This window comes from Stigmatopora nigra, chromosome 9, assembly GCF_051989575.1.
Source record: "Stigmatopora nigra isolate UIUO_SnigA chromosome 9, RoL_Snig_1.1, whole genome shotgun sequence".
Taxonomy (NCBI): domain Eukaryota; kingdom Metazoa; phylum Chordata; class Actinopteri; order Syngnathiformes; family Syngnathidae; genus Stigmatopora; species Stigmatopora nigra.
The window spans coordinates 8,903,753-8,927,514 of NC_135516.1; the positions used below are offsets into that span (position 1 = coordinate 8,903,753).

General features: G+C 36.6%; 3 protein-coding genes across 7 annotated transcripts in view; all 3 read right to left on the reverse strand.

Annotated features, from left to right (window-relative positions):
- The window catches only part of pth1r (parathyroid hormone 1 receptor), a 42,598-nt gene extending 40,725 nt beyond the window's left edge, over positions 1-1,873 (reverse strand). For both annotated transcript variants that reach the window (XR_013327409.1, XM_077724686.1), the window contains exon 1: positions 734-1,873. Coding sequence is in view for 1 of the 2 variants with exons in the window: in XM_077724686.1 (XP_077580812.1) it covers positions 734-802 (69 nt within the window). In the remaining variant the exon portion in view is untranslated. The remainder of the gene's footprint in view (positions 1-733) is intronic.
- Positions 1,874-3,762: 1,889 nt separating this feature from the next.
- Positions 3,763-5,802, reverse strand: myl13 (myosin, light chain 13). The gene is made up of 5 exons (XM_077724148.1): positions 5,661-5,802; positions 4,770-4,797; positions 4,259-4,408; positions 3,982-4,155; positions 3,763-3,910 (listed from the first exon to the last, which is right to left on the reverse strand). The coding sequence occupies exons 1-5, from the start codon at positions 5,760-5,762 to the stop codon at positions 3,804-3,806; spliced, it is 561 nt and encodes a 186-aa protein (XP_077580274.1). The 5' UTR covers positions 5,763-5,802; the 3' UTR covers positions 3,763-3,803.
- A 4,176-nt stretch (positions 5,803-9,978) lies between these two features.
- The window catches only part of crhr2 (corticotropin releasing hormone receptor 2), a 31,620-nt gene continuing 17,836 nt past the window's right edge, over positions 9,979-23,762 (reverse strand). For all 4 annotated transcript variants that reach the window (XM_077724852.1, XM_077724851.1, XM_077724849.1 and 1 more), the window contains 10 exons: positions 17,998-18,083; positions 16,709-16,809; positions 16,008-16,131; positions 15,223-15,376; positions 14,230-14,290; positions 13,704-13,776; positions 13,511-13,596; positions 12,851-12,986; positions 12,358-12,399; positions 9,979-11,649 (listed from right to left, as the gene is read on the reverse strand). In XM_077724852.1, the coding sequence (XP_077580978.1) occupies positions 11,509-11,649; positions 12,358-12,399; positions 12,851-12,986; positions 13,511-13,596; positions 13,704-13,776; positions 14,230-14,290; positions 15,223-15,376; positions 16,008-16,131; positions 16,709-16,809; positions 17,998-18,063 (984 nt within the window). In that variant the 5' untranslated portion in view covers positions 18,064-18,083 and the 3' untranslated portion in view covers positions 9,979-11,508. The remainder of the gene's footprint in view (positions 11,650-12,357; positions 12,400-12,850; positions 12,987-13,510; positions 13,597-13,703; positions 13,777-14,229; positions 14,291-15,222; positions 15,377-16,007; positions 16,132-16,708; positions 16,810-17,997; positions 18,084-23,762) is intronic.

Sequence of the window (23,762 nt, forward strand, 5' to 3'; positions counted from 1 at the left end):
AATCGAATTGTATTGGACTGCAATAGCAAAAAATATCCTATTGCCATCCAAAGAATGATTATCCTTTCCTATAAAATTGCTGATTTACAACTCTCACCGTGAGAAAGCAGCAATCCACCAATACCTGGCCTGGAGAAAATTTGGCGACCTGACAATGACCCTTCTTATTTCCCGGAGAGCTAGCGGGAAATTAAGGCAATTTTAATGTTAAGCAGAACTTTGAAAGACTTTTTAAGACTCAAAAATGGCCCACAGACATTGTAGGGATGAATTCTAATGTTCTGTTTGAGTGCTATAAGGCCAAAAGGGGGATTTGGTTGGGACATTCCAGGAAACCATGACTTTTTTGTTCATTACCTGGATCTTACTGATGGAGAAAAATAATGTTCAGATAACCAAAAATGAATGCTCATTCACCCTCATAGCACATGTTGCATGAATTCACAGGTTCATTATGTTTACACTGTGTTCTTTTGCAGTATTGAGAAACTGCAAGTTACTAATAGTTGTGTTTGTTTGCGGAAGTTAAAATACAAGAACTTTCTGCAACAAAAAAAAGCATAAGAATGACTTTTGTGATCATAATATGAAGGTTTCTCTAATGAAACATCAGGAAAGCATTCCTTCCGCCTTGTTGAATGCTGGAAGGGAATCGACCCTGGCAGGTGATATGAAAATTCCACCTTCCTATCAAGCATGGGATTGTAAAAAGATTAAAAAAGAGAGTTCTTACCAGGCAGAAAGTGCAGAGTAGTGAGATGAGAAGCAAATCCAGACTGGGGAGCTTCGAAGTGGATCCCATCACTGATGTGCTGCTCTCACTTCTTCCTCCGAGTCCTCCCAAAAAAGGTGCTGATGATGCTCAGAATTGATTTAATTGATCGACTTTTCAAAAGCGCACTACGTATTGCTTCTCTCTCCCCATTTTTATTATGATTATCATCACTCCATCTGCCCTCTTTTGCTGCTCACACTCTATAATCCAGTCAGGCTTTTAATTTCCTATCATCTGAACGCTTATGGGCTCAGCAGTGCTGACTTTATTCCCCCCTTTTTTTTCATATGTCTCTTTTTTAAACCCCCCCTTCCCTCCCTTACTGGTGAAATTACATCCACATGTCAGCACTATTTATGTCGCTCTGCCTTCTGCGGTGGGAAGTTCAAATGAGTCTTTGTAGGAAGAAGAAGAAGAAAAGACAAAGCTGTATTTTTAGGTCTTTTTTTAAAATAAAGTCCCACTCAAACTTGGAGCCATGACGCTTTATCCCAGCCACGTCCCCCAAAAATAAAACCCTGGCCAAATTGACAATCAAAACCATTAATAACAAATCAGATTGCAAAGGGGGCGATGGGCTTGAAGTGACACTCAAAATTGACAACTTCCACCCCGATGTCTTTATCCCCCATTTCAAAAGCAAAAAAAAGCCCTACTTTTTGTCAATAATTACCACTTTTACGCATCAATTTGCCAGGCGTCATCGCGTCTTCCAAATGTGCCAGCATGTATGACATTCCACGCCAAAAGAAAATCGCCCTTTATCCTTTCACCCCCATTGAAAAGAATGTCCCGCGTGGAAAAAAAACGTCGAAAAAAGTAAGTTTTTCTAGCCCAGATGTTTGAAACAAGCTCGCTCGCCACTCGTGAGCGTCTCTGTGGGCATGGAAAGGAGGAGGAAGAGGAAGGAGGGAGTGAGGAAGAGGAGGCAGGTATCAGACGCTCATTGGCTTCCACCCTCCAACGTTAGAGTCGAAACCACGACCCCCGACGTGACATATTTTCTCAGCCCCTCAAACAAACTGTACATTCAAGACATCGTGCAGCCTTGGCCAAGACCCCCACTTTAGCCCCCTCCCCTGCTTCAGCCTCTCAAAGGGTGCATCTTGTAACTCTGAATTACACCGACAGAATGCAGAGTCCCTATTGAAATCAATCTAAGGATTAGGAATTTATATATTAGCAAATACATTTAGGAAATATTTGCTTAGAGCAAACTGTAAAAAAAATAGTGGAAACATTGATAAAATTGATTTAACAGTTGTCATGTTTTCCTGCAAATAAGCTTGACTGTAGGCATAGAAGGGCAACCTATAGGCAACATACATTTATACTTTAGGAAAATATATTGATTTAATGCCTGCTTTAAACTGCTATAAATGCCCAATTCATTCAAAATGGCATGATTGGCGGTGGACGTTGCTAAAATTTTAAATTAGAATCTCATTTCCTATGACAATTCCATTTGCAAAATGAAGACAAATGACACTAATGGAAACGTCTTTGCTCCAAATGTCATCTATTCTTTGGTGGCGTTATATAGATAGCAATTTACCCAAGCTGTTGCATAAGAGATATTGTCTCGAGTCCTGTATAAATCAAATGAGTCAGACTTGGACATGACGCCATTTCCAAGCAGCAGTAATTTGCAAACTATCATTAAACTCATACCGTCTATATGTGACGCATTTCATGTCAATTCATTGAGAGAGAGAGCACCTTTACCCAATTTGGTGTCCTACAAGTGCAATCAGTGGATTGCAGTCAGGTGCTTCTTGTTTTCTGCAAGAAATCTCATTGGTCAAAATGTCTGTGCAGGATTGGTTGGAACAAAAACAGGCCCACAATGACTGCTTTGCCAATGAATGACTTGTTTTTAGACTTTGGATGTTCTCCTCAGCTCCTTGCATGGTTTGCATGCATAGTTTTATTCATATATTCCTCGATTAGCCATGCCCAAAAGTAACAAAACAATTGCAGTGTCCCTATTCAGGCTTTGCAGAATCCAGGCCTGCTTTTGAAAGTCAGTTATGTCACAAAGCCTTTCCCAATCCATAAGATTCAGAAGATGATCTTCTGATGCACTCATTATGGGTCCTCATTCCAATTTCACAACAGTTTTTGTCATAAGTTTTGTACTTATTTGATTGTCTGTTGTCATGCATGAAACCAAAAACCCCAAATTTGGTTAAAACTTCGCTGTTGTTCCTTATCAAATGTCTGCACTTCAGTTGTTGGTCCACAAATTGATGTTTATTCATTATGTTTTACTTGTGGTAAAATAAAATTCACTTCAAATGGTAATAATTTGACTGATGATTATTTGTTAGTTGTTATCATTCAAAAAGTTAAGTTCTTGAACAATTAGGAAAGTTTAACTTTGTATATAAGATTTTAGAAACCCCCCAAAAAGCACATTTGTTCATCATTTGGACTATTGTATATCTCTGATGCTGCATTTAGTATTAATGCCACTGGAGGGAGCCTAATTATATATGTGCAATGTATATACCAGGGGAATTTGTGATTTAACCTCCAAGGATGTGGCAGCCATTGCATTTATGTAATTAGTCATTTCTGGCATATTGATGAATTTCTTAAATTTTAATCTTGCATAGGTGTCTCAAATACTTTTTAGGGGGACACGGCTTATGTCAAACAGCCCCCAAAAAAATTTGAAGGCCTATCAGAAAACAAATCTTTAGCTGCACTTCCAACAGAGCTTTTTATACTTAGATTTAGTGGTTATATATTTTCAATATATCAAAAAGAGGGCATACATAAGAGTGATTTTAAAACTTGTGTCGGAATCATAGTCTGAAAATTACATTAGGAAAGAAAAACACTCATTCAAACTTATTGCATTTATTCTCTTCGTTGTTTCACATTCTAATCATTTGGAATCTCCCCTTAATTATCAGTAGTAGACTTTCAACAAAATGTAATATTGCAGGAAGACCAAATTTCCACCATAATTCCTAATAAATCAGCAACCCAATGGAACAATGCCTCTTACTTCATATTTTGTTCAAGAAGCCATAAGGTATTTGACAAAAGCTTCATAATTGATGCATCCATTTGCATCCTCTTGGTTCTGCATCAGCTGCTCCACCTCATCTTCCCGCATCCTTTCACCTAAAACATTTCCACACCATCATTTCATCCTCATGACATAAAGATTACAAATAAAATGATTTTTTTTTTACCCAGTGTGGCCAGGACATGTCTCAACTCCGCACCCATGACGGTGCCATTGCCCTCTTTGTCGAACACTCGCAGGCCTTCCACAAAATCCTCAAAGGTGCCTTGATCTTTGGCCTTACAAATGTGCTGATGGATAGGCAGGAACTGCTCAAAATCCAACATTTTGGACTGCATATCTGAATCAGAGGATGCTAATTTAGAAGGACACACACATGCACAGCCCACTACTCACACAGTGAGAGTCAAATCAAGTACACACAAGCACAACCCAACACGTACCTTCCGCTTTAGGCCTCCCAAGCACGAACATAATCTCAGCATTGGTAGGATTCTGTCCAAGTGCTCGGATGAGGTCGCCACACTGCCCGTAGGTGATCTTCATTTCGCTATTGGGAGTTCTATCGAACAGCTGGAATGCATCTTTGAAATCTGTGGAGAAAATAAAAACCTTGAATCACATTTCTCTTCACTTTCACTGTGATTTTTTCCCACCAGTCGCTGTTATGTTTCTTAATTTGCATCTGTGAATGAGAGGAAATTCTTTAACGAAACAAAAGGCTGAATTTGGTTTGAAAAAAATGTGCAAAAGTAGAATCCATACAAAGAAACAGGTTTAATTGTGTTTAGCCATTCATTTATTATGACATTATTCATCCAGTGCTTATCAGTAAGGCACTGCACATCAGCTGTCGTCCCAATGTTTTTCCACACATTAGCTAAGGGATTAGTCAGAGCTCTACCTCATCCTTCTACAAATAGCATGCAAGACAATGGCCTTAAAAAAACATACCTTCGATTTGCTCGGGGGTGAATTCCAACTGCAGGAACAGAAGTCTTTATGTAGCGGATTATAAAGGTGAAATGACGAAAGGGGAGGGAAAAAAAAGCCAGTGCCTTCATTGGATTGTGTTGCAGCACCGCTTTTGTTACATTGAATTGTCACTAGACTTATTTCCTCCGTCTGTTGCTCTCTATTATATTTTAAGGTATGATTAAAGGGTCACATGAGGGCTATGAGTTCATGTCTGTGTTATTGAATGCAAAGGAAATGTTTGTAAAATGTAGTCAAAATAAACTTAGAAGTAGAAAAAAATGGTCATACATTGTATAATATTTAAAAGATTTTTTTCTAGAAAAAGTCACAAACAACATTATAAATTCAGTTGGGATCATCTGTGACACTCATCAGAAGGATTAGATAAAAATTGTATCAACAAACAACAACAAACCCATTCACCATGTCAGAAGCAGTGGAAGATCATGATCTTTAATTAAAAAAATAAAATAAAATACCTTCCTAATCACTGCCTTGCATCGTTGACGTCTACAGAATATGATTGCAGTTCTGGGAAATATTGCAAATTCCAAAGTTCATATTAAAATTTCACTATTAGGATCAAATGGCCAGATTTGAGATTCAAATTTAACCAGATCAAACAACTATGTGTAGAACTATGCAGTCTTCATCATAGCTGTTACTATTATGAAAGCATCTGTATGACCAATGTCTAAAAATAATAGATTCTCTTATATGGTGCCATATTGTTTAGTAAAAAAAAAAGTAATAATAACCTATTTCTACTATGGGTTGATTTCTATGCACAAGAATTGTAATATTTCAAGCACATCAATCCCTTACATTTCTGAGGATCTTATTTACTTTTATTTTTATTTTTTTTACCTTGATAGACGAGGGATTGAACGCAGGAGTCGATGGGCGTTCAGGTTCTGGCGGTTTGGGCACCGCCACAGGTGCGGGCTCATCCTTCTTCTTTGGGGCCATTAGCAGAATATGCCAAGAGGTGACTTGCTCCAGTTAGAAGTGGCTGGCAATGGCCAATCAGGACTCTTTATCCAATGCCCCCAGGTGCCATCCCCACCCCGCAGATGCTAGGAGATATGGCCATCAATAGTGACAGCTCTATAAAAGGATATGGCTCAGAGTTTCTATTTAGGAGCAAGATCGGAGTGGCCTTCAAAAGGGGGAAAAGAAATCAGATGATGGCTTGTCAAATTTTAAATCAAGTCAAAAATGTCTTTGTCAGTCAAAATTCCTGATTTATCATTCATTATTTGAGTAAGGGAAATGTAATGTGACGTTAGTTGTGTATATAATATAAATTGTTAGGTTTTTTGGGTCGATGTGAGTCACTGTTAATGCGAAAGTTGGAGTCGGATGTAAAAGCAAACTTTCGTAATTGTCAGTAATAATTTGGTCTTTGTAGTGTATTATTGTAAATTATGGAAAAAGTTCTGCTTATTCGACCGTGCATCCAAACAAATTTTGGACTGCAGGACCAACAGCCATGAAATACGCATTAATGACTAAAGTGATTGTGTTTTTCTCATCCTGTGGATTAAGATGAAGAGACAGCTCATCGGAACTGGAATTTATTTGTAGACAATTATTATAATTAGCCATGAATTGGCTGCTTCTCTATTAGTTTATTCATTATGAAAGTTTGTACAGTGATTAAGCCGTATTCAAGTAGAAAGAAGTTATTGTCATTCGTCAAGCAGGGGTTTTACTTAAAATACATAATACTACTAATAATATTTTTTGAAAATTCTAATGTACCATCCTGATCAGGGGTTGTTCTAAAAACCATTAAAATACTAAATAAAATACACCAACACCATTAAAAACACTATGAAAAATACATCATACGGCTAATTTTAAAATATGCATATGAAAATTAAATGAATATTCTGTATATTTAAAACCTACTGAAATTGAAAATACTAATATTTATTCATTTTAAGTCCTGTTTAAATGTATTGGCGCAAAGAGTAGACTACATGCGGAAATTAAATCCCAAACCTTTTTAAAATGCCTTGAAGTATCTCAAGTTATTTTACCAATAATAATAAAATAACAAATTAATACACTATACTATACTGAATTGGATAGATTGGACAGTGCTTAGCCAAAACCCATTGTTCTTTTCTTAGCAAAATAAACCAAAAAAGTGCCAAAAGTTTGAATCCAATTTCACCATTGGCCAGAAAACTACAGTTGTTACAGAGTGACATCACTGGCATACAGTGATGTCAATGCTAAAGTGGTCCATCATTATTTCTAAATAGATAGCAAGTTCAAATGCCAGGATGAAGTCGACATATGTCCAAGGGCAAATGTCCCGCCCTGCCCACTGGGTGCTTGTCATGAAGACCCTATCAGTGAGCCAGCTGCATCCCTTCAAGCTCAACTGGTCCAAGACACCATGCTATTCAGGAGTAGACCCTGTTGTGTGACTGGCATGTGTCATGGAAAGCCTCCACCGAGGCCATTGTTTGTTCGACCTTGAAAGCAGCTGTGCCCTCTCTAGTCGCCATTGCGCAAATCCCTCGGCACGGGTTTCATACATGCCACTCATCGGGGTCAGTGTTATATATCGACACGCTGATTAACAAGGCAATTTGTCTGTTGGTACCTTGCACGCAGAGAGGGAGAGCGAACAGAAAGTATTCCTTGGAAAATCAGGCGCTCTGAACAAATCACTCACCTCAAACAAATCGCGCTAAACTGCAAAAATCAATCAAAACCAACTGACTTGGGTGAGGCTTTTCAGAGAGATGAAAAGACTCCTTGAAGATTATACCAAACGATTAATCTGTTGGTAAGGTGTGGTCAAATGGATTATTCCTCCCACATCTCTTTGGAAAAGACTATTATTAATATTAAACTTTCCAAAGCTTCCAATTGCAAATCTGTATCTGCAAGAGAAGAAGAGCAAAATCTCATAAAAAATTCAAGTAACTGAGGCAATAAGAAAGGTCCTCCAAGTGAAGGATTCAACTACCGTATATTTCACAACTATAAGGCGCACCACATTATAAGGCGCACCCTTAATGTATGATATTTTTTCCATATTTAAGGCGCACTGTATTATAAGGCACACTGTATTATAAGGCGCACTGTCTATTTTAGAGAAAATTTAAGACTTTTAAGTGCGCCTTATAGTCGTGAAAATACGGTACAACAAAAGAACCACTCAATACCTACCCAAGGTAGAGGATACAGAAAAAAGTCATACAACAAGGACTGAATCAAGTACAAAACAAGGTGCATCTAGTGAGAAAAATCAATAATTAAGGCAGTCGATTACAAACCACCAAGGCATTATCTTGGTTTAAGTTTAATTGCTTTCCTGACGAGGCAGAACCAGGTGATGCAAAAGCTCCGCCCACTGCCACACAAGGGAAAATTACAAGCAGGCCAGCAGGAGATCATAACACAAGGTCAAAATAATCTGTTTTTCAGTCTGTCTGTAATCTGACTGTACTGTTCTAATGTGATGATAGTTGAGGCTCTGCTAATGTATTGTGTGGGTAATTAACAACTGATAAAACTTGCAAAAGTGGGGGAAAAAAAATACCCAAAAGTCAAACCAGAATGACAAAACATTGTGATACACTAACTGCACATAGTATGAATAAATCAATGGTTCTTAATGTATTATATAATGTATCATGTTTGCATACTGATGAATTATCCTTCATCACAATATATTTATCAGAGTATTATGTCTGATTAGTGATGGCACATACAATGCATTTGGGGAAGGTGGGAAGCTGTAAGGGTCTTAAATTTCTTATTAAATCCTCTCATGACCTAATTCGAGAAGTTAGTCGACTATTTATCTCTGATTGCCGACAAGGAAGATTACAGATTATGAGTTTGGACTGGATGTGTTAGGTCTCCTCTCCAAAGATACAAAATACCGATGAGAATTAATATAAGTTTTATAGGGTTGGTGACTATTTGGGGTCATTTAACCACCTATATTTATATAAAACTATTGGTTAATGTTACATTTAAAATCAGGATTATTCTGTCTGCGACGGACTCAGTCAAGCTAAAGTAATTGTTGACTGCACACAGCTAAAGATTTGGTATCGTAAATATTAAACATATTTCACATAAACTGTTTTTTTATTCTGCACAGCCACAAGAAAATAATAACACATAACACACGTCACATATTCATCATTTAAAATAAGAGAAATTTTGATAATCTTGATAACATTGGTCCAGATTTCTAGATCAATTATCTTAATTTCCTGCAACTTGATGAAAAAGAAAACATCTCACATTTTTTTTAGTGTAGAGTAGTGTTTAAGTCTATAGTAAGTAACACTAAACATATTTTGGGTAAAAAACAGTAGACTATGTAACTCTCACTTTTGACCAGACGAGGGAACTGTTGTTCTGTTTCATTTCTTCTGTTAATTATATTATCATTATTACTATTAGGGGATGGTGCTCTAATATCATCCAATTGAATAATACAGTAAATGCATTCATTTTTCTGGATTAAGAAATCTAGAAGATTAAGATTATTTTTGAATGTATTCAGGGAGTTTTTCCCCATCATAAATAAATTCAAAACAACAACAATATCAATACTAAAACTATTTTTATGTCAATTTTGGTGAATTTTGGGATAATTCCTTGAAATGCAAGAAAAATATGCTTAGAGTTTTAGAGTTGAGTATCAGTAGTTACTGGTAGCAAAAAGAAAGTGTTATTAGTTATCACATGTATGATAGTAATACAAACATAACCAGTTTTTGCATTGAAGCTAATTGCATTAGACGGATTTTAACAAGGACACAAAGACGCCTCTGGCACAATGTAGTCTACTGTTCTGTACTGTTAGTGGGACTGGATACTGTCGATACAAGTGACCCTCGTAGTGTTGTCAGAGCATGGGAAGCAGTATTTGTCAGAACAGACTATTATTATGTAGACATAATGTTTCCGCTCCCGAATTGCTTATCCTCACAAGGGTCTCGAGGTGTCATCCTATCTCAGCCAACTATGGAGTAAACTTGGGCTGCCCAAAATATACTATATTTAAGAAAAACTGAGAAAATGCAACATGAAAACAAGGTCAGTTATTTTCAGTTTATTATTCAAATACTACAGAGAATTACATTAGTAGATTTAAAAAGTCTAATTAAGAACACCAGGACATAATTTACAAACATTTTTTGCTTACATGTAAGCAATCATGCACACGCATATTAAATGATTGTAAGGCAAAGCAGGTGATTTAGCAAAAAGCTAGTGTAGGAGTGTGTGTGTGTGTGTCTGTGTGTGTATAAATATATACACACATTCATACTAAACAGTATGGAATGGACATGATGGGAAAAGTCATCACTCAACGATATATTATTATTTTTTGGCCTGGTAACTTCTTGCATAGAGCAAGACATAGATACGTAGTAGTTTGTTTTGGGTGGATAGTTTGGAGCAAATTACTTTTTTTCTTTACTGTTTTCCAACAAATACTTCTACAATGGTGCCTTGCGATACGAGTTGAATCTGTTGACCATACTCGAAGCACTCGTATCTCAAAGCATCTCTTTGAGGAATAAAATAATAAAAAGCTGACACACAATTGGTTGTAATGTAAATTTTCCTGGAGGAAAACTTAAAAGTCATCAGCAAAATAACTCATAAGTTAAAAGGCACCGCTGTGTTTTTACTGCATTACTTTATAGTACTTACACACTATTTATGACAGTCCCATACAGTAATGGTGTACATCACAACACTTTTTCTAGTGAAAGAAACCTGTACAAAATACAAATATGAAATGTACACTTCACATTTGCTAATTATGAGTCAGCGAAATATACATTAGATAGAACACAAACATTGAACGACTCACCATGTCTAGTTATTTACAGTTAAAATTCCCACAAGATACATTATTATTGACAAAACCCAAAAAAGGAGGTTTTAAAGTCCTTTTTCAAAACATACAATGAGCTTTGTGGAGCATGTAAAATGGAAACAGATAAATAAAAAATATCTAAAGGCTAATGTCATTCCATTAGTTTTTTTGCTCAATGTAGTTTTGCGAACACCAAAGCGGAGATTCCGCCTGAAAACTGACTTAAAAGCCAGTGAATGTCTGAAACAAAATAATTTAAAAAAAAAATGGAATTAATTTAAAAACCATCTTTGTATTGTGCACGGAAACAATACAATATAATAATAAGAATAGCATAGGTTTAGTCGCTCCAAGTATATTTATATAGCTCTATATCATAAAAAAAATCTAAAGGGCTTCACAGACAGAGTTGACATTAAAATATGAAATAAATTAATAAATAAATAACAGTAAATTTCTAATATTACATTTTTTTATTTTAACACTATTTCAATGGTTATTATGACAACATCATACGACTGTCATTCATTTAAATTCACTTAAATTTGTCAAAGTTGTTAACAACAGTCTTTCCTTTCACCCAATTCAATAATGTATTCATTTTTACTTTGATTTTACAGCACCTTTAAATTTGGATATAAGCTCAAATTAGTTGCATTCTATTTAATCATGTAATTAATATCTCAAATTCAATGTATTACAGCACAAAACAGCGTGTACAAATGCTTACCTTGGCCGGTGGGCCCGAGTCTTGATAAAACGCAGTTTGACGGCAGTCTGCCATGACAGTCTTTGGACCATGAATCACACATAAACCAGTGTCTCAGCATTTGTGTGTATTCACACAGCTGTGGTGTGTTTAATGCTGTGGAAGCTGACCCGTGTTGGGGATGTAGGGATGGACATGGCCCGTGCAACTCTCACCCGGAGGGCGTGGTTGTCCTGCCACCGGTGCCAGCGTTTTCTCACTGCCGAGCGAACCTGCATCGTGGATAAAAGGGACAAAAAATGGAAAGTGGTTGTCTACTTAACTGCAAGATGGGCTCAAGGGGCTCGCTACATTTGCATTTTAAATAAGTACACAAGGTTCAGGTCATAAAAAGTGTTATTTTAAATCCACAAAATAAGTTCTTTGATTTTTTTTCCATGTATTATAGAACTAATAGCCAAGAAGGACTTAAAATGGATGTTTATGTACTATTATAATGACCAAAATGAAACTAGATTAGTGTGAAAGGCTCGATTAAAATGCATAGCAAAAAAGGATAGCTGGGTGTCCTTAATAAGAAGAGAATTGCTTCTTTAATTGAATTAAGATACTAATCAATTATTAGATGAGTACCTTGCACAACTTGTGCCTGTTAATGTAAACACGTTAGCCTTTACTTTGGCTTATAAATGATCACACAGTAATAGTTGCCAATTCAGAAGGTGTTACATAATAGACAAGATTTCAGATTGGTTTCTCTATACTTTATTCCCAACCCAATTGGGTTTGATTGTATTACGCAGCTTGATAAAAATGCACAAAGCTACAGTAGGTCATCTAATTTTGTTGTTTTTGTGAATGACAAAGTGACAGTTATTTACACATGACAGTCAATCCTTATCATCGTCAAAAATATGCTGCTTTTGCAAAGACTTTCTTTGAAATGAGTCATATTTGACCCATGGCAATACTATACTCACCTCCCCGTTAAGGAAGCAGTAGAAGACCGACACAAAGAAGCCCTGTGGGAAAACATACATCAGTGCCATGCTGAAGGACTACACTAACTAATGGACACATTTGTATAACAGTTGAGTAGTAGTTACTAGAAACCGTGTTGTTCTTTGTAAATCAGTAATAAATCAACTCTAAAAAATATATGTTCTATATATTCTACTCAAAATAGAAAGAGGTCCAACCCTCCTACATTAGATTCCATTTGATTTGCCATATTTATATTACTATTAAGTGTAATATCTGACAATGGCAAGGAGAAAAATAGCCACAAGAAAGCAATCATGCCAACGCAGATTTCTTATTTGTGACAGTAAAACACACATAACAGCGTCTGGATGTCTTCCGTCCTCCTCTGTCAAGAGACCTCACGCTCACTCAAACACACCTGGAGAGAAGCTTCTACGAGAGCCCGTCAGAATGAGTCTCTGCGGGGTTGGCGGACATCACATCACTCACTTGGAAAGACTGCAGGAAGGAGTTGAAATAGACGAAGACGATCTGCGAGACGTCGTCGCCTCCCGGGTTGACGAAGAAGAGCATGTAGGTGATGCCCAGGAGAGGCAGTAACACCAGTGTGGCCTTCACTGCTTTTCTGTGAGGGAGCAAAACTCCTAAGCTGATTATGGTCAACAACATATGAATGATATCACAACAACACACCCAGGCAGAATCACACATTATTATCCCATATTATATTAATGCACCAAGCGCAGATGCAGTGTAGAGTGTGATATTTTTCACTTTTCTAAAAATAGGCAACTGCTAACATGTCTTTAACGCAAAATAATGCACTTCCAGATGGGAGCTGAACTTCCCCCTGAGCTTAGTTAATGAAGCACGATTAATATTAATAATGTATCCCGGAGCTACTTGCAATATGAGATCCGATCTAAATATACATGGCGTCTAATGTGAGCACTATAGGCAATTTGTGGATATGACAAAAGTCTTTCTAGGAAAAGAAAAGAATGTTAATGAAATCTTTTGGAATTGAATTCAGATGATTGCAGAGGAAGCTCTTCAAAATGAAAGCGGCGATTAGAAACTCAATGAAAGGCTGCTCTGCCAGTAGCATTTCTTAGTGGAGTTATCAAAGACTTCATATTTATTTCTTACCTATACTGGATCGTTTCTGAGGTGGTCGACGCTCTGAGTTTGGTCATCAGTATTCTGACGATATTGAAGAGGAAAACAAAGTTTATCTAGAAAAGAAAAGGCATTTTTTTTATGGTATTATAACTTTCCTCCAATGCTGCTGAATGTTCATACACAAAAAAAAATATGAAAACACTTAATCAGTGATGCTCACCAGTAAAACAAGAATGACTGGTCCTTGGAAAATGTAGTCGATATATTTTTCGGGGTCCTTCCCAAACCAGCACCTTTTTGAGAGGACAAACATAATGTAGTTTCATTTGTGGGAGAGGATATATTTAAAAAATAGCTTTTAATTTTATTTCCTGGTTAAATTAAATAGCACTAATGTGCTACAACAGGCTGAAGGCAAGAATAAGTCTGCAATTACTCAATCAGCCCTGGCTAGAAAATAAATTAATAAAACATCCAGTATGGAGGATCAATGTGTATACATTCCTATCAAGTTTTATTGTGATCCCACAACAAATAACAGAGGAATGGACATAAAATGTTGTGTACACACCCTAAACAACAAAAAAACATGAGCATGTACATGACAAGCTCAGCCTGTAAGAAAAATGAGCATGTTTATAATTGAATTGAGGAAACTGAACTTGTTTGTTGTTGTATGTTATCCCTTTCATTTTTTTTTAATTATTGAAAAATGACTTGAGCAATTACATCATGTAAAGCCTTACTTTTCATTTTCATAATACAGCTTTCCCATGCTCCAGGCTATTATTATTGGACATGGAATACCTGGGAGAAAAAAAAGAAAGGCAGAAATTATGCATGATTTTTGCATATGAACTAGAAATCAAATAAGTTCAATCATCTAACATATTTAATTGCATCTGTACAAATGATATACTATTTAACAAGCCCACATATTTGGAGGTATAAATCATCGCCAAATGAAAAATACTGCATGTTCCCTTTTTGATCTGGAAGTCCTCCAAATTTGACTAATATTAATAAAGAGAGGTGGAAAAATTGAACCTTAAAATGTGAAAATATTCGTTAGGTTCAATTTGTTTCATCTGGAATGACAAATGTGCTAAATTGTCCATCTGGCACATTCAACCCACTGCAAAGTGACACAAAAACCAACTCAAAATAACTCCTATTATTCATAAATGCTCATTTACTCCCACTTACACATAGGTGCAACAAAAAGATATGGCAGTATTTTTTTAAAAAGGTCCTCAATGTTAATTATTGCAATAGCCCGAGAGGGTCTTCATCCATGTGTAACATCAGATGTGTCATTTGTCAATCAAAAGATGAGGCAGCGAATACTGTAGTCACTTATTACCATCAGAAAGCAACATTGCTTGCAATTTGTTGATTTTAACAAGACTGTTTTGTGCTTTGATCTCATGGGAAATATCTAAAATCAATTTAAAAACAATAATCAAATCAAAACAGAGCATCCTTTGCTTTGCAGTAATATTCTCAGGAGGGAGCAATGCAAAGTGGTGCCAAAGTAATGTCACCATGGCAACACAGTAAACACCATCTGCTAATGAGCTGCTGCATTGGGATGGTAAAAGGTCATTGGATTGTTTTGTTTTTTTAATTCTCGGAGAACACGATACTATGGAATAATTTGCTATGATTCGGCCAATACATTAAAATACAGAAAAAGTAAAGATCCCCGTATAGGAATTTCATGTATGTGAGGTACTTACACCAACCAATGCAGAGAAAAACCCACTTGCGCAGTTTATCTGTTGAGAAGGTCATCACAATCACTGTGTGCAAGTAGCAGCCCTCCACGAACATCCAGAAGAAGTTAGTGACCACAAAATAGTTGTAAATAGTGGTCATTAGGCGACACCATGTCTGGCGTGAACAGATGACATTAAGTGAGCCATAACGCAATAAAAACTAATGCTAGGCAAAGATTCAAAGAATGAAAATGTTGAAAAACTCATATTGAACATAGTAATATTTCCACAATTCCTATAGTCAATTGTTTTCTTAGAAAAAATCTAAATATATATATATATATATAGATACATACACACTTTTTACATCAACAAAGTGTATCACGTGGTATATTCAATTTTATAGTGGATATTCACCACTTGTCTGATAACTTACACTTGCTGTATTTTTAGATTCACATTTGAATGGTGAATACTTGTTTTTGAATTCCTTTTTAATGCATTGTACATCTAAAAGTAATCTTATTGATAATAACGATATTAACTAAAACCATTTGAGTTCTTTCACCAGTCGCTATGACATTATATTGCCATAAAATGTGCTAATAGGCACTCTATCATTTCTTTTAGTCATATTTTACATTTACACATTGTACCAAGGTAATAAACCAAACAAGCATAAAGCACAAAACAATTGAATAAGGCTAGGTCTAATCATTTTTTTCCATAATTATAGAGCCACATATAATTATTGTGGAAGAGAAGTGAAGCAAAAAGTTCAAACACAGCGTCTGAATGATGTTTACCTCGTTGCTTTCGTGAATGTTGTGGTCAATGAGCTGCAAAAGGAACCACATGACATTTCTCAGGATAAAGGTGGTAATCAAGTTCCAGTGAATAATGTTCCGCAAACACCGTATACTCCTAAAAGTAGAGAAATTGGATAGGTTAAATGTCAGACAAAGTAACAGGAGCACTTTTGTCAAGTGGTGTAGACAGATTAGGAAAATTGATTCTAATTTGAGCACTCTGCCTCCTTTGCGATCAAAGCTGGCAAAGGTTAATTACAGTATCTGTTGTCTCTAAAGAAAGAAAAAGGAGTGCCTAGAGTGTTGGGGTTCCACCATGATCTGCAGAGGAAGAAAATGGGCCTGACAGCCATAAATCATTGACATTTTATGACATTTTTCACTGGCGTACAAAGTATTGATTATTTCAGCTTTTGATCCCAGCTGGTTACTGGTTTGGGTAAAACTGAAGTCCACTCTGGAGAAGGTGTAGGTGGGTGTGCATCAGAGGAGAACCAAAGAATCCCAAAGCGTCCAATGAAGGAGGAGGAAAAAGGGAAACAATTTTTGATCAAAGGCACATAGCTCCTGCAATCTTTTCATTTGACATGAGCGACCTAATGATAGCGAGGAATAGAGGAAATATGAATGTACTGGAACATTTACTGCATGCATCACACATAGAAATGTTTGTGCACTATTTCTGTACTCGCCTTAAGCACATGAAGAGGATGAAGGCCACTAATAGCGCCCCCACAGAGATGCAATGGCCCAGGTAGTTGATGATCAGTGCGATCTCGTAATGTACGGGATACACTCCCTGAAAAAGAACACACACACACACAGATGTTTATGTCCTGACAATATATCGCAATTCTCTTTTGAATAGAACAAAATAAACCAATATCACCATGAATCCAATGTTTTCGGATTTATCAGTGCATTTGTAATGGGAATTTAAGTGCAATGCATGATGGGATGGATGAAATTTGTGATGTGTGCACCTACAGCTGCAACTAGGAGTCACATGCATTGTCATTAAATTGGCTATATGGCCGAAAGAAAAGCATTATTGCATTATTAGAACATTATCAGGATATAAGAATGTTGATAGGAGATATTGTAAAATCTATAGAGGGATCGGTTAGTAAGTGACAAATTTCAAGGATTTCTCTCAAAGTCAAATGAGTGTGAATTATTGTTGTAATCACCTAATTTCATTCCTGACTGGTTTCATTTGATGAAGCAATTAATATTGTTTGTAGAATAGAAGAACAAACAGCTCACAGTTACACAGTCGCATTGCAAGTCATTAGCAAGTCATTGCTTGACAATAACGGCATAAAGATTAGAAGTGTAACGATACGTGGAACTATCAATAGATTTGTTAAGCACAATAGAATTAAAATAAATCAGAAGGTAAACCATAGAACTAAATAGTCCTTTTGTTTAGGTAAAAGAATGCTTTTAGTCAAATTGTGGCTCTTTTATTTCAGGGAAGGAACATAAAATGTCATTTAAAAATGGCTGATATGTTGCTTTTTCAACTTTAAGGCACTTAAAAATCATTAGAAACTATATAATATTTACCTACTTATGAGGTGACCAATCGTGAGTAATGTAGGGTTCAAAATCTTGCTCAACAAGGTCACTAGAGCAGGGAATTGAACCTACAACATTGGAATCGGAGAAAGAAAATGTAACCACCCCCGACTGACACATTTCAAATGTCTAAATTTGTTGGTGGGAAAAATAGAGCAAGAGCCAGAAATACACTCGAGTCTAGAGACGTGATGAGAGGCAATCAGGCCGCATATTACAGTCAGTCTTAGAACATGCCCGCAGGTTTCTAGTCATGAAGACACTGATATTGCACTTGTAGATGAAGATCATGACGCAGATGCCAAGAAACAAAATGTCTCAAGTGGTTAATAGTGCAACAACCACCAGACAAGCAATTCCATTCAATGTCACTTGGGAAAAAGAATAGGTAGCAAAATAAACTTACATTTTTTCCTAAGATGGGCTCGCAGTTTGAATAATTACTCTTTTGTGCCCATGTGCCATTTTCCATACATTCTCTGTATGCACTTCCTGAAAAGAGATGACAATATAATTATTGCAAAGATCAAGATGTGCATTTTAACCACGCTGCTATTTGCATTTCAGCAGGCCAAAACTCTCATGGCTGAATTAGTATAAGTGAGACATCCCTTATGTGACAAGGTGCTGCCATTTGGAGGAAGTAAGCGACGTGTTGCGGCAAAGTTTAGCACGACTGTCTGCCCAATTCTTTCACTGAATACTAATTCCACCACCCCCTGTTTTTTACCAGCAGACATGCAAATCTTCCAAGTCACTGCATATCTTTTAAATCCTACATTCCATTATATCATCCCAGTGGAAGTTTGTTTTTAGTGTTCACACACAGGTTTTTATCTCACAAAACAGGATGTGAGATATTTTACTACAGGGGCTATGTGATGAAAAATCTAAGCCTTTCAAAAGAGACAAATGGCCTCTCAAACCCACCCCCCATTTTCATAAAAAGCCCTTTAAATGACATTGGAAAATTTGACACCAAGCTCCCCCATTAAATATGCTTGGTAAACCAGCTTAGCAGTTTTATGCTCATTATGGATCCCCTGATAGGAGTTGAAGTCCAATTCCTGGAATTTGCCCCAAATGGGTGCTTCAATGCTAATTTCCCACTAACTCCTTATTAAATTTCAAGCATGGATCCTTCTATTGTTTTTAAAATAATGTCATAATAATCATGCTCATTTCGTTTTAAATCAATCTTGAAACAAGTATTAAAAGAATCGTTTGTTTACTCACAGTTATTTTTCATGGCAAATCCTCAAAACCATCAAAAATTTACGAGAGGCTTCTCAGGCAATTGATAGAAGAGTCATAAAAGCTTTGCACTTTAGCATCGTCCATCTGCCTTATATAACTGCTTTTTTTTTTTATAAAAATCCATCTGGAGCCACCTGATGGTTCAGTGGATCTCTGACCTGACTTTGGGGTGGGCATCTGGGATCGATTCCCACTCGGTGGTGGTGTAATAGTTAATGTCAAATAGCTGTTTTATTAAGATATTTCTTTGCCCATAAAGCTTCAACTGGTTCAACCAGAACGATCATCTCCTCTCTTTCATTTCTGAATTAATCTCACCCTCCATCGCATTTGGGGAGTCCACCCTTCAACCCTGGGGACTGGCTACATCACTAAAGTTTGAGTAATAACTTGAGGTTACTTTTATCCATTAGGAATTCGATTGTATACATTATACCGCAGGTATAAATTAAAAAGTAGCTATTAGTAATGATTCATTCCCTTTTTTAGATAAGAATTGAATCATAAAAAGGCTCAACATTCCTTTTAAAATCAGGGGAGAACATTCAAAGTATTTTTTTTTATCCCTGGCAGAAGTAAAAATTAATATGAACCTTGAATAGAGAGGTTGATTAGTTTGAATAATACACAATGCACATTGAAGCACTGGCCTTGTCAAATTATCAATGTGTTCACAGTTTGATAAAGTTATGGATTTTCCTGCTTATATTTAAATATGGTTATGAAATGGAACCATTTGCTATCAAATAATTATGCCTGCTCTTTTTCCATTTTGAATAAAAGGAATCACAATACCCTATTTCTGTAGTTTAAAGCTTTTTGAATGTTTGGCCAATCAATGTCCATCAAGGAGAAATTTACATACTTGTTTAAATCTTTGAGTCATGAGAGACAACTCCATATTTTTTGATGTGCTCCAGATTTTATGAGATACTAAGTGTTATGCTACATCACTGTTCACTTTTAATGTGTGATGAAGCCGTCTAAATATAAAAGAAATACACCAGGCAATGTTTTGTGGACATAGTCATTCAGATAACTATAAAGTTTATTCTAGAATATCTTTCTAATTGATTCATTATGCAAATAGAAATACCATGAATATTAGAGTTGTTCCACAACATTAACGCCTCATTATTTATCCTGTTAAAGTGCAAAAACAAAATATAAAACCAGATATAGCGGAATACTGTGTAATTTCTTTAGTTAAAAAGTGTGTCTGATCATGTTGGTGAATGCGGCCTGTTATTGACAATTGAGTATAACATTAAGCAGCACATAACACACACCTTGACTTTCCATTCAAAGCATAAGACCAAGCATTCCTGCAAGTGAAGTAGTAGTATGAAATACAAGTTTGTGCAGTGGCCATTATAGCCTGCTGACTACTGGGACTCACTGAGAGACTCTGGGGCGATCTCAAAAGTGCTGTTCATGTTAAACAACCCAAGAATTTATAAGACCAGGAGGATTTCTGCCAGGAACAACGGGTAGTTTTACCAGCTGAGAAAATAAATATTCCACATACAGTACAGATAATGAAAGACTGCAAGCCAGGGAGTTTCCAAATGAATTGAATTATAATCATGAACCTGACTATGCTCAGTCATTTAATATACACTTATTAAAATAACAAGATCAACCAAGGGGAGAAAGCTATGTTATGGATTATTCCCCAAAATCTGCATTCTACGGCCAGCGTCAATCCATTCCAACTGAAGCAGCAAATATTTTGCCATTTTAATACATATTGTTAAACCCAAATGCCCATTTGTCAGTTCTATTTCAGTATTACAAACACAAGAAATTTCTGCAGGGACAGAATTAATATTATAAATTTTGAGGACGAAAAGTTTTTGGGAAAACAATGAATTATGACTCTAAGTGCCGTGAGGAAAAAGAAGCCGACAATTAAAAGCCAGTAGGGTGTAGTTCTGAGTCCTAATACTGGCATAAATTAAAAGTAGGATCACTGAGGCACTCAACTCCTGTGGCCAACACATTTTAAGCAAATGGGCATTGCACTAAATGAAAGTCTATAATAAAAAGTCTAAGGGGTTCACAATATTTGTAATCAAGCAGACCAAGAAGTGAAACTGCCTCAAGCTTGCAAAAAAAAAAAAAAACACAAAGCAATTTAACAGAGCTTCTAGTTAAGGATATTATGTGCATCAAAATGCTTTGGAAGCTACTACATCAAACTTTTTTTTACTTCTTTTAAAACACACTCAAAACAATGCCATTAATGTTTCCATGATGTTTCTTACTCATTCAACTGCCCATTCCTTTACTACGAGTGACAAAAAAAGTGGACTAGATGCGAAAACTGACAGAAAAATCAAGCTGTGGAGCACTCAAAGGCTAATTTTAGTGATCGGCTGCACTTTCCGGAGTTGGGGAAGCCAGTAGGCATCTATCAAGCCACATTTATGAAAGCAAGCAGAGATGTTGTGGATACAAGAGGGAGGAGTGTGAAGTCTTCCACTGACGCAGGGATAATTTCCAACAGTGGTGCAAGAAAAAGGCATTTCTAACCATCTGCACACAAAACGTGATCTACAGTACTCAAACAAGTTTTCCTTCTACACCACTCTTCACACATCTTTGCTTGTGTAGCAAGGGATGCTTAAGTGTCCTTTACTGGCATTGGCATGCAAAGTTATTGCCAAGTAATGCTGGCAACATCCTCCTTCCGTTCTTTCACACTCATGCAAACACAAATTATCAATGCAATGACTCAATGAGAGAAGGCAAGAAGCCAATTCTGTTTTGAGTGTGAAAACATATTTGGATGAGACATTTACATTCTGTTATCTAAGAGAATATTGACTAAGCAATTTGGATGAGCAAATGATTATTAACCCTTTTTAAGATTTTTTGTGAAAGAAATGCTGAAGTTAAAGATTGTAATACTAGGGAATTCATTCAATATTATGTGACACTGAAATGTGTTCCAAAAAATGAATGATGAATAATATTTGCTTTTATCTATTAATTTTGTAATGGAAAATGTGGTAAGATGTGGGAAACAGGTGCAGCAGTTTGACAGCCTACGCCTTCTCAACTGACAGTCACAGGAGGTAGTGTGACTCAGAGGATGCTGTTATGGTGACCCAGCCAAACAGCTAACAAGTACTTTAATTTCTTGAGTACAATGCGTTCTCATGTACGGCAGGGCACAACAAGCGATCTTTCTGTCATTTCAGTGGATGTGTATTTCATTCCAGCATCTGAATGAGCAGGTGCGAGCAACGCACTGTGGCACATTAGGAGCACTTGGTGGGTATTTAAGGATGACTGTCACCATCATTTGTTGTTGGACTAGTGCCTTTTTAGACATTGCAAATCCTCACCTTCATCTTTTTCTTGCCATTTTACCGTACTCTTGGTGACTGTGCTTTGTTGTTCTACTTTTCTATACTTGTATTTTCTGGTGCACTCCCTCCCTTTAAGTATCCATTCATTCATTTTCCATCCCGCTAATTCTCAGGATGTCCCCCCGCCAGCTACCAATAGTTGTCAGAAATCGGTTTCAGCACCCTTAATATGCATAAATAAATGTAGGATCGAGTACTCTAGACTCGAAGGCAAGAAATAATATACATACATATTAATGTCTACTTAACCAAGGGAGCACGCCAGTATAACAAACTAGAACAAAAACAGCACCAACAAGATGGCTAAATGACGATAAAAAAGTCACAAATAAGGAATTTTTATAAAAAAAATAAAGAGTATCCTCGTGAGGATAAACGGTTCTGAAGATGAATGAATATTTCTTTATAGATAATTGTATTATTTTCTCTTCCGTCTGTATAAGAACAATATTTAAGTGGTTTTCCACTTTAAAATGAATTTTTCTGATGACTACACATTTTATTGTAGCGTTCTAAGCAAAGCAACTTCACTTTCGCGTTGTCTTTTACAGACAGTCAAAACACGCATGTTCACATACATGCTCGTATTCATGCACCAAATAAATGGCTACTGCTGCCACTGGGTGCAACTGGGGTGAAGGTTCTCGCCCAAGGAAACACTTCTAACAAAAAACCAACCCATTCGACCACCTGTGCCACCGTCTCCCTCAAACCACGCCATTTGATCCATTCCAATTACCGTCTGTGTCATTACCTCAGTGTCAATGTATAATAATGTATTAATTCAGGATACCACGGTTCACTTGACAGACAAGAAACCAAAGCAAATAGGACACTACTACCCTGCAAGGCGCCAGCTGGGGATCACTGAGTTGGTTTGAAACTCTACCCACCCCACACAAGTGAGTGCTGAAATCACAAGTAGCGTACATTGAAAAGGTTTGAAAATTGCATAATCAAAGGAGAATATGTGAGGCGACGAAAGACCAGTGAAGGCTAATTTAGCGCGTCGGGCACAGAGTGAACTAGGCCACAATGCTTCCGATTGATGAAGTGATTCGCTTAGGCAGCAGGAACTGGAGCAAGGCCAAAGTGCTGCACACGTTAGAGAGCAGGTGAAAACAGTAGCACACACACCATTATTCAAACATCTGTTATGCTCGACATTCTACAACCCATTTGTTGACAGAAGCTTTGATTTTGTTCATTTACATTTTGTTTATCGATTAGGATTAACGCCAAATACCAGACACTCGAATAATATTAATTTCATCACCTCTACACAGTACTATTTTTTTTCTGTATATTTATTAATTCTCAACTCTTAAATTATTTATTTCTCTAGGCTTGGTTGAGTCCCAAAAAGCTTTGGAGGATGAATATGTTAAAAAAAAAAAACAAGGCATACCTCAGGGTACTCAGGAGGAACAACTTGGACAATAAACTCATGGTAACCTTCTATAGAGCCACTTTAGAGAACATCCTGACATACTGAATCACAGTATGGTATGCTGGAAGCACGGCAACAGACAAAAAA